Source organism: Ailuropoda melanoleuca, chromosome 7, assembly GCF_002007445.2.
Source record: "Ailuropoda melanoleuca isolate Jingjing chromosome 7, ASM200744v2, whole genome shotgun sequence".
Classification (NCBI taxonomy): domain Eukaryota; kingdom Metazoa; phylum Chordata; class Mammalia; order Carnivora; family Ursidae; genus Ailuropoda; species Ailuropoda melanoleuca.
Genome location: NC_048224.1, coordinates 37,256,718 through 37,270,627, shown reverse-complemented (window position 1 = coordinate 37,270,627; position 13,910 = coordinate 37,256,718). Strand labels below are relative to the sequence as shown.

The window sequence follows — 13,910 nt, the reverse complement described above, 5'->3', positions numbered from 1 at the left end:
TACCCTCATTCCAGTCTATTTCAGAATAGATTATTTTTTAAATGATTTATTTAATTATTTTGTAGAGAGGGAGGGAGACAGAGAGAGTGTAGGGAGGGGCAGAGGGAGAGGGAAAGGGAGAATCTCAAGCTCGGAGCCCGACCTGGGGCTAGATCCCAAAACCATGAGATCATCACCTGAGTCGAAACCAAGAGTCAGCGTTCAACTGGCATCCCCAGAATAGATTATTCTTTTTTTTTTTTTTTTTAAGATTTTATTTATTTGACAGAGGGAGAGACAGCCAGCGAGAGAGGGAACACAAGCAGGGGGAGTGAGAGAGAAAGAAGCAGGCTCATAGCGGAGGAGCCTGATGTGGGGCTCGATCCCATAACGCTGGGATCACGCCCTGAGCCGAAGGCAGACACTTAACAACTGAGCCACCCAGGTGCCCCCAGAATAGATTATTCTTGGTCTAGTGTCCTTTCATAGGTTTCTAGTCTAGGTAGTCTTCCTCATAAAATAGGCCTTTTAAACATTTTTTTCCCCTAAATTTCTGAGCCTTCTTGCCCCTAGAACCTTGTGTCTTTCAGGCATCAGAATCCAACCCATCTAGTCCATATTGGGACAGCCTTTCCCTTTTATTATGGTCAGTTCTGTCCTGTAGATGTCACTGTAATATAGTTAGGTACAGGAGGGCTTTGATGCACTGCCGTTTGCCGTGGTAATGTGTGCATTTATTATTTCCTTATCGTTTCCACTGTCCCATTGGAGGACATGTCTAATAGTCACCGGTGTGGGCATCTTTCTCTGTGTCTTCTGAGCTTTGAATCTTGCTGTTGTAGGAGCTTTTATGGTGTATGGTTCACTGGATTCGCAGAATTAATCCTTCGGACCAAAGCATGAAGTTTGTTTAGTTCCTGATCTGGGAACATCTTCTTGTGGATCATCATGGAGGTGGTTTCAGTGGTTCCTTCTGAACCGGGGGGCCTTACTCAGTGGTTTTCTCTCAGACCTTGGGAACTCTTACTTGGCATTTTCTGGAACTCCAAGATAATGGAGGGAGAAAATGTTAAGTGTCTACTTTCTACTTGTGTTTTAAAATGTACTGTCTTTTTAAATCCATAAATAAACCCCCCCCAAAAAACAAAACAAAACAAAAACCCTTGTAAAGTAGATATGTCCATTTTGCCAATGAAGGCATTTAATTTCAGAGTTTAAGTGACTTGCCCACACGGGCGACTGGTAGAGCTAAGATTTAAAACTTACGGTCCTTGACTCAAAGCCTAGTGTTCTTTGAACAAGCATCAGTCATCTTGAAAAGGGTTGCATCAGTTGTGGTTGTGAGCTCCTCAGTCTTACCTGTGGGCCCTGTTGGCCTACCGCAAGTTCAGGAACTAGCTTCTCTGCCTCCTGGATCATGTCTCACTTGATAAAAACCTGGAATCCAACTTCAGGGTGTGTCCTTGGCTTGTGAGAAAAGGACACTGGCATTATCGTTAATAATAGCAACATGAGTGAGGCCCTGCTGGGCTCTTTAAACATGCTATCTTATTTAATTTTTTTAATAATCTAGTGGGGTTGGTACTTACTTTACAGATGAAGAAACGTAGACTCAGAAAGCCATTTACTCTGAGTGAATTTACACTTAGAAGTGCTTTTTCAAAAGCTAGGCAAACAAGCACCAGATGTGTCTTTAATACCCTGGACACCCAGTCTGACAAGTATGGGCAAGTGCAGCTGGGTCTGTTCCTCTAAATATTGGTGATTGTTTATAAATGATCAGAAATACCTTGGCAGGGAAGGCTTAGTAGTTGCCTTAATCATTTTGGGATAATATGTAATATGAGTGAACATGTTTGGTCCAGTTGAGACCAAACTGGAAAAAGAAAAGGAACAAACTAAATTTCTTACTGCTCATCTGTTACTGCCCAGTCTGACACAGTGAGTTAAATAGGCCTAGAGAAACTCCTGCTGGTCCATATCCAAACCCTTGCTACTGACCAGTAGTGTAATGAAGTGATCCTAGAAGCCAGTGAGAGGGAGGCATATTTTCCACATTAGTGATGGAAACAGAAGTCTTCTTCAAAGGGAACTTTGCATGCTGGGGAGATTTACTTGGTATGTGGTAGAGCCCCCTTCCAGTAAGCATCCTTGGATGTATTTCTGGCATCTGCCACTATCACCATGACTGAGCACTAAGTAGATCGAGTATCTCCTTATTTAGACTGTTCTTGAAATATATCATCCCCTGGGTATTAGAAACGTTGTTCTGCCTGTTGTTGAGCTAGCCATATTAACAGATTCTGTCCGATCATGTTACCGGTGTCTCAGGTGCCAGACCATGAGTTTCTGACCCCTGGTGCTAGGCTGCTAATGTTAGTGGCCTGCTTGTTTGGCCTTGTGTAGATCCCTGTTATTTGGGCCTCCACTTGATGCTGGCCCTGTCTCTGGGTAGATTGATACTTGAAACCTTGGAAGCTCTTTCCTTTTTTTGTTTATAGTTCTTAGGTCCCAAGATTTTGTGCCCTTGTCTGTGTGTTTATTTTTAGCTGGGGCTTTTTTCCAGAACCGTGACTTTGCCTAGATTCTTTGTCCTGGCGTTCTTGTGTTTTTAGTTCATCATTTCTGCCAGAACCCTTGGGGTTTTTGAAGTGCGGGAGTATATCACTAAGGCAGAAATTGTTAAAATGCCTGTTTGATGAGTAAGAGCAATTGTCAAGTCCTACATCCATAGTTTTCAGATATTCTGGATTTTCCCTGTGTGCTACTCTTTTCATTCCTTTGTGAAGTTTCAGGCGCTCTAAAAATTTGCTAAATTGTTTATCAACGAGGATGATATTGCATAGTTTTCATTGACTTAGCGATGGTTCATTGAATATTTACTGCTTTATTTTAGTGACATCAGCAAGTTGGAGAGTCTTTAAGCTATAGTTGTAAAGGTTTAATTTATTGGTCTTAACTTTTCTGTAAGTCTGTCAGTGCCTACTGGATGCAAGATATTTCACATAACTCTGTGGGGAGATATAAAAATGTGCACTAAGGGCGTAAGATCTAGGAAAATGGCTATAAGATGAAGTAGAAAAGGGATGAGAGGCACAGACAAATACTATAGGAGTGCTAGTGGTTTATGCTCCTAGTTTATACTATCAAAGCCGATGGTTTTGAGATAGCTAACATTTATTGAGCAAGCCACTCATACCAGGCATTGTTCTGATTATTTCATATGTATTGTTTCACTTAATTGTCACATGAAATAGGAATTTATATAAATCCCATTTCATACATGGAGGATTTTAAGTAACTTGCCCATGGTCATCTAGCTAGTAAGGAATAGACCTGGGATTTGAACATGGGCTGTCTTTTTTCCTCACCCGTGCTCCCGGCACTGGCTTACAGTGATTGTACTGCCTGGTGCATAATACATGTGAGACGTTCCATTCTCCCTCTGCATCCTTGTGTCTCTCCACTCTTTTCATTGTACCATATGTCCTGGCCTTATTGGACTTCTTAGAGTTTTTTGAGCAGGACACTGCTTTTCCTTGCCTTTGTGTCTTTACACCTGCTTTTTTTTGTCTTTCGGGAAACCTTTACTCCCTCTGCCTTCTGAGACACCAGCCTCTCCCATCCCCTCCAAGATAGACTTACTGTGTCTTTTTTTATCTGGATAACATTTAAATGGATTTAAAGGGTGGCATCTTTTGCCATTCTTGTCACGTAGCACCTTTGGAGGCCCTTCCCTGCATAGATTAGGTTTCTGTCTTCTGTGCTCCTCAAATATGCTACACTTGTTTTCACATTCGCTCCTCACTTACTGAATCGTAACTGATAGTCTAAATATGAGACTGAACTAGGGACCTGGGTCAGTTTCTGAGCTCAGCATGTAGCCTGGTCACCTGTTTGGTGAATGAGGACTTAATGAGAGTGGAGAAACAGAAGTCAGACTGCAGCCAAACTCAAAGTCCATGTTGAAGGAGCTATAAAATGGTTACTGGGGAGCGACTTAATACAAGGGACTTATTTTTCAGAATCTCTCAAAGATGAGTCACTACTTGATTAAATTACTTGTGAAGAGGTGGGTTTAGTAATTTAGGACCTGTGACTAGTCTTTAATCTTATGTAAGGGAGAACACTTTGTTTGAATTCTGATTGGAAGTCTTTTTCTCTTTTTGCTCTGCTGTCCCAGGCCATTAGTCATCAGGCATTCCCATCCTCTGCTCTCTAGTGGAGCCTAAGAAACCTCTCTTGGGTTCACAGAAATCTAAGTCCTGTCTTGTCTCCGGTGTAATCAGTTTGTTTTTGCAAATTCTGTCTGGAAGTCTAAAAAAGCACATTAATATGTTCAGATCTTCCTCCTCTTCCCCTGCATGGTTGTCAACATGGTCTTCCCTTGTGGTTATCTGTATGACCATAATCTGGAAACTTGGGGCTTACCTTTGACCCTTCGTCTCTTTTATTTCCTTTATGGGTTCATCATCAAGTCTGGTCCATTTTGACTACTCCCTGCCTCTTTTTTTTCTTTTTTAAGATTTTATTTATTTATTTGCCAGAGAGAGAGAGCACGCAAGAGAGCACGCACAAGCAGCAGGAGCGGCAGACAGAGGGAGAAGCAGGCTGCCCACTGAGCAGGGAGCCTGATGTGGGACTTGATCCCAGGACCTTGGGATCATGACCTGAGCCAAAGGCAGATACTTAACCATCTGAGCCACCCAGACATCCCTACTCCCTGAATCTTAAATCTGGCTACCTTTCTGACATCTTCCCTGCTAGCTGCTGCAGACCATGTTATCATCATGTCTTGCCTGTAGTATTGCTGTAACTTCTTTCCCTGTATCCATTCTTCGTCCCCTCCGATATGCTCTTGACCAAACAGCAAGAATGGATCTTTTTGTATTTCAAAACTTCATTTATTTACAAACCAGTGGGCTGGGTGTACTCCTGAAGGGGCAACACGAGAGATCCTTGCAATGATGAGCCTGTCCTATATCTTGTGTCCATGCTGATAATTCTTGTCACAATATTGTACCTCAGTGCTGCACGATGTTACCACTGGGGGGAACTGTGTAAAGGGTAGACAGGATCTCTCTGTGTTATTTCCTACAATTGCATGTAAAGCTACAATTATCTCAATAACATTTCAGTAGAAATATTATTATCCTGTTTAAAATTCTTCACTACTTTCCTACTCCTTTTAGAATAAAGCCTAAAGTACTTACTGTGGTCTTCTGTGACTTGCATCATCTTGCTCACCATGTCCAGCCTGGTTTATTTGATACCAGTTTCCTGCTAGCTGTGTTCCAGACACACTGGCCTTCTTCCACTATCTTTAACATGCTAGTGTCTTCACTTACACCCTTCCTACTCACCTCCTTCTGCCCAAAATATTATTCTTTACATTCTTTTAATTCCTTCTTATCCTTTGTATATCAGCTTCATTTTCTTTTCTTTTTTTGCATTTTATTTTAATTTAAATTCAATCTAATTAACATATACTGTATTATTAGTTTCAGTGGTAGAATTTAGTGATACGTCAGTTGCATATAACACCCAATGCTCATTCCATCAAGTGTTCTCCTTAATGCCATTCACCCAGTTACTCCCTCCCCCCACCCACCTCCGCTCTAGCAACACTCAGTGTTTCCTGTAGTTAAGAATCTCTTATGGTTTGTCTCTCTCTCTCGCTGTTTTTGTCTTATTTTTCCTTCCCTTTCCCTATGTTCATCTGTTTTGTTTCTTAAGAATTTAAATTCCACGTATGAGTGAAATCATATTTGTCTTTCTCCGACTGACTTATTTTGCTAGGATAATACCCTGTAGTTCTATCCACATCATTGCAAGTGGTAAGATTTCATTCTTTTTGATGGCTGAGTAATCTTCGTGTGTGTGTGTGTGTGTATACCGCCTCTTCTTTATCCATTCATCTGTCGATGAACATCTGGGCTCTTACCATATTTTGGCTATTGTAGACATTGCTGCTATAAACATAAGGGTGCCTGTGCCCCTTCGAATCACTATGTTTGTATTCTTTGGATAAATACCTAATAGTGCAATTGCTAGGTCATAGAGTAGCTCTATTTTTAACTTTATGAGGAACCTCCATACTGTCTTCCAGAGTGGCTGCACCAGTTTGCATTCCCACTAACAGTATAAGAGGGTTCCCCTTTCTCCACATCCTCCCAACATCTGTTGTTTCCTGACTTGTTAATTTTAGCCATTCTGACTGGTGTGAGGTGGTATCTCATTGTGGTTTTGATTTGTTTCTTTATAGATCTTGGATACTAGCCCTTTATCTGATAAGACTATTAGCCATTTGTATGTCTTCCTTGGAGAAATATCTGCTCATGTCTTCTGCCCATTTCTTAACTGGTTTATTTATTTTTGGAGTGTTGAATTCGATAAGTTCTTTATAGATCTTGGATACTAGCCCTTTATCTGATAAGACATTTGCAACTATCTTCTCCCATTCCATAGGTTGCCTTTTAGTTTTGTCAACTATTTCCTTTGCTGTGCAAAAACTTTTTGTCTTGTTGAAGTCCCAGTAGTTCATTTTTGTTTTTGTTTCCCTTGCCTTTGAATATGTGTCTAGCAAGAAGTTGCTGCGGCCGAGGTCAAAGAGGTTGCCGCCCATGTTCTCCTCTAGGATTTTGATGGATTCCTGTCTCACATTTAGGTCTTTCATCCATTTTGAGTCTATTTTTGTGTAGTAGTTCATTTTTGTTTTTGTTTCCCTTGCCTTTGATGTGGCTGTCCAATTTTCCCAACACCATTTGTTGAAGAGACTTTTTTCCATTGGATATTCTTTCCTGCTTTGTTGAAGATCAGTTGACCATAGAGTTGAGGGTCCATTTTTGGGTTCTCTATTCTGTTCCATTGATCTATGTGTCTGTTTTTATGCCAGTACCATACTGTCTTGAATATTACAGCTTTGTAATATAGCTTGAAATCTGGAATTGTGATACCTCCGGCTTTGGTTTTCTTTTTCAACATTCCTTTGGCTATTTGGGTCTTTTCTGGTTCCATACAAATTTTAGGGTTGTTTGTTCCAACTCTGTGAAAAAAAGTTGATGGTATTTTGATAGGCATTGCATTAAATGTGTAGATTGCTCTGGGTAGCATAGATATTTTAACTATTTGTTCTTCCAATCCATGGGCGTAGAACGTTTTTCCGTTTCTTTGTGTCTTCCTCAATTTCTTCATAAGTGTTGTATACGGAGTACGGATCCTTTACCTGTTTGGTTAGGTGTATTCCTAGGTATCTTATGGTTTTTGGTGCAATTGTAAATGGAATCAATTCCTTTAATTTTGTTTCTTCTGCCTCATTGTTAGTGCATAAAAATGTGACTAACTTCTGTGCATTGATTTTATATCCTGTAACTTTGCTGAATTCCTGTATCAGTTCTAGCAATTTTTTGGTGGAGTCTTTTGGGTTTTCTATATAGAGAATCACGTCATCTGTGAAGAGTGAGAGTTTGACTTCTTCTTTGCCAATTGGGATGCCTTTTATTTCTTTTTGTTGTCTGATTCTCAGCTTCATTTTCATTTCTTAAAGAGAAGCTATTCCTGATTCTCCAGACTAAGTCAGATTTTTTCAGTTAGAGTTCATAATATAGCTAGTATGTTTCCTTTCTAGCAGTCACTGTGTTTGTATGCATTCACGTTTGTGTGGTTCTTTTTTTTTCTTTTTTTTAAAAGTAATCTGTATACCCAGTGTGGGGCTCAAACCCACAACCCCGAGATCAAGAGTAGCACACATGCTTTATTAAGTGAGCCAGCCCGGTGCCCCTCTTTTTCTTTTTCTTTCTTTTTTTTTTTAAGGTGAATTAACAAATTATTCCCTAAGTACAGTAAGAATTTTTTTTTCCCAGGTGGTTCTTTAATTCGTATCTGTCTCTTCCACTAGACTCCATGGGGGCAGGGTCTGTGTCTTTATCCCTAGCATTCAATACAGTGAGTAATGAGAACATGTGAGACATGAAAGACAGTGTCTTTCCCTCTCAGCCTTGTTCCCTCATTGGCGTGTAAGAAACATCTTACATACTTAGGCCAGAAGAAGAGATCCCAATCCAGATCCCTTGTTCTCTTCCCAGATCATGAGTTTAACTTTCTCTTGGATTGCCTAAAAATAAACCTCTGTTAAGCATTTATTAGAGGAAGAATAGGATATGGTTGAGTAAGATGCCTGCTCTTGATCCTGATGGTTCAGTCTACCAGTGAGCCATTTCAGGGCCTGGCCTACTTGTCTCTGGGAGATGGCCAGCCTTGGATTTGCTGAGTGGGTGGAATTCCTTTGGAGCTGAAATTTTTGGCTTTCTGAATGGTCAAGGCTATTTTCATTGGTTTGGCAGAATTCTATGTTGTTACATTGTATATTGACCCACCAAAAGTGAGGTCCCATCTCTATGAGTGTGGTTATATGATTTGGTGAGTGTTCGTGCCCTTAGTTGTGTACAGTAGAGTCCACACCAGCTAGTCTAAATAGAAGGAGAGATTGGTCAGCATGTAGAATTTTTACATGTAGAATTTTTGGGAAGACCAGACAATTAATTAAGCTCGCAACTGGGTAAATTGCTCAGTGACACCAAAGGACTATTTGAGCAGAAGTGCCACAGCTGCCACAAAGTTAGACATCAGATAGCAGAACTTTTAGAACTTCTGCTAAGTAAGTTCTGCAGAAAAACCATATGCTTCCATGACTGTTTGACATGAGAGTGTCCAAATTACAGTGAGTCCCACTTTGGTCTTCTAGGTGTTGCACACGTGTGCCTGCTTGGTAGAAACTGCCTTACACATGGGACCTTTGCTACAGGGGAGTCTAAGAAATATAGTTCGTAGCTTTCCAGTCTCTTGGAGGAGGAAAGCATGCTAGAACCTGGTATTGTGTGAGCTAGTCCGTGTTGTCTGCCATGCAGATTAAAGGCTGACCGTTATAGACAGACCTCATTGACCAGTAAATGTTTTATTTGAGTTCAGTGCAGATGATTAAGCTTGGTGCACTACCTTTTAGGAACTTAACATGGGAACATATAACATGAAACAGAGTAATAATATATTTTAGACTCTGAGTGGTGGATTTTGCCTGTACTGAATTATGTACTTCATAGAGCTATATGGCTTTGCCTAGTACCCATATGTTTGCCTGTTCATTCATGGAATGTTCTTTTTTTTTTTTTTTTTTTTTTTTTTTTTTTTTTTAAAANAGAGACAGCCAGCAAGAGAGGGAACACAAGCAGGGGGAGTGGGAGAGGAAGAAGCAGGCTCATAGCAGAGGAGCCTGATGTGGGGCTCGATCCCATAACGCCAGGATCACGCCCTGAGCTGAAGGCAGACGCTTAACCGCTGTGCCACCCAGGCGCCCCTCATGGAATGTTCTTATTGAGAGCACCAAGTGTTGGCCATTCCATAGTGTACTGGGAGCTAGTAACACAAAGGAGCGTAAGACGGTCTGCATTCAGGAAACTCAAAGACTTGGTGTTGCAATGTTTTTCAACAGAGATGTGCATTCACATTAACTTGTGAAATTAAAAAGTAAAAAAGTGTGACTCCACGTTTAGATAACCACTCTCAGCTGCATGCACCAGTGTGAGGTTCCTAAGGGAGACTGACATGCAGAGTCCAGGAACCAAATTTTTAGCAGACTTTTCTTTTGATTCTTTTTTTTTTTTTTTAAAGATTTTATTTATTTATTTGACGGAGAGAGAGACAGCCAGCGAGAGAGGGAACACAGGCAGGGGGAGTGGGAGGAAGAAGCAGGCTCCCAGCGGAGGAGCCCAATGTGGGGCTCGATCCCAGGACTCTGGGATCACACCCTGAGCCTAAGGCAGACGCTTAACGACTGAGCCACCCAGGCGCCCCTTTTGATTCTTAAGCAGTCTCCCTTGGTAAAGAACCCCTGGTCCAGTGGATCAGTTAATAACCATTTTGTTTTATTGCTTTTAAAATCTGAGGACTATGTTTCAGTTTGCAGCAGTTGTTTCCCACTTTGCTTAACAAAGTTTTAAACACATGCTTGTTTTACAGGAGCAGAGTTACCAGGGCAGGTTATTTCCATGGCCGCTTCTACTCTAGCAACCTTGGCCGTCTCTATCACAGGGTATGAATCGAGCCCCGAGGACCCACCCTCCGCCCAACCTGCAGGTGACTGACCTTACGAAGGAATGTTTTCAAAATCATTCTGGAAAATGAAATACGCTTTATAAAGAATAAACTTAAGGACATCAGCATCACAGAATGCAATTTACTGGTTATTCATTTTCCTTTGATTTCCTCTGATTTTTACACTTTTTCCTTCTCTCATCCTTGTTCTCACATAATCACATTTTTCATGCTTTTAATTATTTACCTTTTTATGTTTCTTATCTTGAATCTTCATCTTTTCCTTTTTTTTTTTTTTTTTTTAGATAAAATGCTTTTCTTATTTTTCTTTTGTTATTCCTTCTCACTTTCATTTTCTTTTCTTTTTCTTGGTGCCCTATGTACCTTCTTCCATATTTTTTCCCCACTTAATCCTTTCCTTATTTTCCACTTATATAGCTGTCAATTCTTCTCCACTGTTCTGTTTTGCTCTAACTCTTCACATTGCTTTTGTTGTTGACCCCTTTTTTTTTTTTTTCCGTTTTTCTTTTCTGTCTTACGGTCATCCATTTCTTTGGCATTTCTTGCTTTTCTTCTCAAAATTTGCTTTGCATGCCTCATGCTGTTAATATATTAACCGTTTCCCCTAAAACGGACCTGTTTGGTTGTTCTGGATACCATGGTCCTAAGAGATCTAGCTGGTAGATTTATATCAGCTTTGAAGTCACACTGTACTCACATAGGATTCAGGAATAGAAAGGGCCATCTCTCTGTCAAGCGGTCTTTTAGTGCCAGGGGATTTGCAGTTAAGGAATATTTTTGGTGAGCTCTTCCTGAAGAACTGACTTTACAAAAGTCTTGAAAGGAGGGATCACCTAAGGAAAAGTCCTTTGGGGTGGTAGGAAAACACATCTTTATTGCACATTGAATCATGTTTTCAAAATAAAGAGGGGATGATGATTTGGTTATGGACTTATTATTCTTCTAAGTATCTGCCACACCCACCAACATGAAGTTTCCAAATTAAAAAGATTCTCGAAGAGCAAAGTCAAACATATAACTAGTTTGGTCTTTAGCCCCAGACCTCAGGGTAAAATGTTAGTTCTGGTGAGGTGGGCTGACTTACCGTGGTGCTAGTGTATCAGTAGTAACAATTTACGCACAGATAAACATGTGACATTAGAAGATCCTCTAAGGACATTATAATGTAGCACTCAGAGGGCTGCTGTGTAGTTGCTTATGAACATTATGAAATGAGAGGGAAGGCTGTCTTTGAACAGTATTTAGTGAGCACCCCCTATATGTCAGGTACTATTCTATGTGCTATTCAGTGGAGGGAGAGCAAGACAGACAAGGTCTTAGCTCTCCCGGAGGTGACATTCAGCTGAAGGAAGAAAGTGCGACAGGGTAAGTGGAACACGATATAACTACATAAAACTATGTAAAAACTATGGGACAAATAGGGAGCTGGGGTGATGGGGGTTATTGTTTCTTTCCTTTATTTTCGAGACTTTATATGAAACATAATATACTTTTGTCATTAGCTTTTTTTATGGGAGGTAAAATGTAGGTTGTAGGGTCTTACTCCTTTTCATCATCGTGGCATATACTGAATAATATTGCTTTAAGACTAACATGATTTTGAGGTATATGGTATGTTTTGGTAAAAGCAGGAAATAGAAATAATATAACCCTGTAGTAAAGGGTAACTTGGTAGTTTGATTGTTAGAAAACAGTATCTTATGTGAAATCATTCGGTAAGGTCTCCTATATTTGAAAATTCCTCACCCCCAGCAAATCGTCATTGTTTTATTTCTCATTCTAAGGGAAAGACCTGTTTCAAAGCCCTGGGTTCCTTCCTTTAAGAGCAGTTGGCTCCGTTTTAGGTGAAATGGCACCAAAAAGCCATGTTGTTATCAGAAATACGTACATATACATCTAATAAAATTACATTAAAAGAGGACGCATTTTTAGATCTAGGAATTCTGTATGTTAATATTTGTTGCTTTATACATTTGAGGAGTTTTCATGGGCTAATTATAATTCTCACCTATTTTGTCATAGTTTTTTGTTTATATATACATTATATATATGTCATAAAACTTTGAACAGTGTGAAATATATAAAGTAACAAGTAAATCACCATTCCCACCCTACCCCCCAACAAACTTAATTTCCCTAGATATAATTACAGTCATTAGTGTAATTCTCCACACATTTTCCGGCGCATATGCAAACATACATCCAGTTAACCCAGTGCGATCACACTCTCACAGTCCATTTTGAAGGCTTACAATAGAGTAGTCCAGCAAATTGCTCCGTAGGACTGTTAACTAATGTGGACTAATATAGTGGTGATTCCCCCCTTTTCAGAAAGCATGGACAGAGGAGAGCCCCCTCCTGCGCTATCCTCCTCTCCTTCACCTTCCTCCCCTTCACCCACTCTGGGCAGAAAAAGGCCTGAAATGGGAACGTTTGTCAGGAAGAAGAAAACCAGCGACATCTACTTTGTGTCCCTCGTGTGGGCCATTATCGGAGTCCAGCTCTGGCTGAACCTGTGGATAGTGCAGCTGCTGCCCGTGCCTATTGCGGGTAATTATGCTCTGTGTTTGAAGACTTCTTTAACTTTTGCATTGTAATATTTGAGGTAATATTACTCTCTTTTAAGATAAAACAATTGTATATTTAAAGTGGTCTTCTAAGACTGGAAAGGTAAGTAATTCAGGTGAGTTGTGGAAGAGTCTTTTTTTTTTTTTTTTAAACATTTTATTTACTTATTTGACAGAGATAGAGACAGCCAGCCGAGAGAGGGAACACAAGCAGGGGGAGTGGGAGAGGAAGAAGCAGGGTCTTAGTGGAAGAGCCTGATGTGGGGCTCGATCCCATAACGCCGGGATCACGCCCTGAGCCGAAGGCAGACGCCCAACCGCTGTGCCACCCAGGCGCCCCATGGAAGAGTCTTTTATTTCATGCTTTCGTGGTTGGAAGAATATTTATTTTTATATATATTTATTTATATTTATATTTATATATTTATTTATTTACAGATTTTATTTATTTGAGAGAGAACATGAGCTGGGGAGAGGCAGAGGGAGAAGCAGACTCCCCGCTGAGCAGGGAACCCTGATGTGGGGCTCAATCCCAGGACCCTGAGATCATGACCTAAGCCGAAGGCAGATGTGAGCCACCCAAGTGCCTCCTTTTCAAACTTATTAAGTCCTCAGTTGATGCTCGGGGTCCTGCCATCCAGATACCTCCTAAATTTGATGAGTCCTTTCTCCTTTATTAAAGCTTTTCACTATTGATTTAAACAGAATTTCCTTTTTGGTAGCCTATTCTCTACCATGGTTTAAAAATCTAAACTCATTGGACCATTTATTTTCTAGATCCTTAGTTTTAAAACTTAGTATTCTCATTAACTTGGACAGTTAATGAAATAGTTACCTTTTTTAAAAAAAATATTTTTTAAAAAATTTGTTATGACCAGGACACTGTGTAATGCCTGTCCTTGGGGAGCATAGAATGTGAAGCTCAGAGTTTGTATCTGCTTCTTGCATCCTCGAACAGAGCTTCTGTTTGGCAGTTGGAACAAGATAACAAGTTGTAATTGAGCAAGTCACAGAGTACATACCGTAGCCATGCTTTCTGTTAAGGAATTTGTAGAAATGCTTAGTGAAATAGTTTAAATTGCTCTTTCTGGATTGTTCCATAAATTTTTGGTGTTACCAAATGATTTATTTTATGCTGCCAAATGTGTCAGGTACTGTTGGCATCCCCTTCTCTTTAAAATTTGTTAGGACTTAGGGGCGCCTGGGTGGCACAGCGGTTAAGCGTCTGCCTTCGGCTCAGGGCGTGATCCCGGC

At 40.4% G+C, this 13,910-nt stretch overlaps 1 protein-coding gene across 3 annotated transcripts in view; it reads left to right on the top strand.

The window, feature by feature from the left end:
- TMEM245 (transmembrane protein 245) overlaps positions 1 to 13,910 on the top strand; it is a 93,222-nt gene that overhangs the window by 16,029 nt on the left and 63,283 nt on the right. For all 3 annotated transcript variants that reach the window (XM_034664234.1, XM_034664233.1, XM_019796742.2), the window contains exons 4-5: positions 9,994 to 10,110; positions 12,421 to 12,639. In XM_034664234.1, coding sequence (XP_034520125.1) covers positions 9,994 to 10,110; positions 12,421 to 12,639 — 336 coding nt within the window. The remainder of the gene's footprint in view (positions 1 to 9,993; positions 10,111 to 12,420; positions 12,640 to 13,910) is intronic.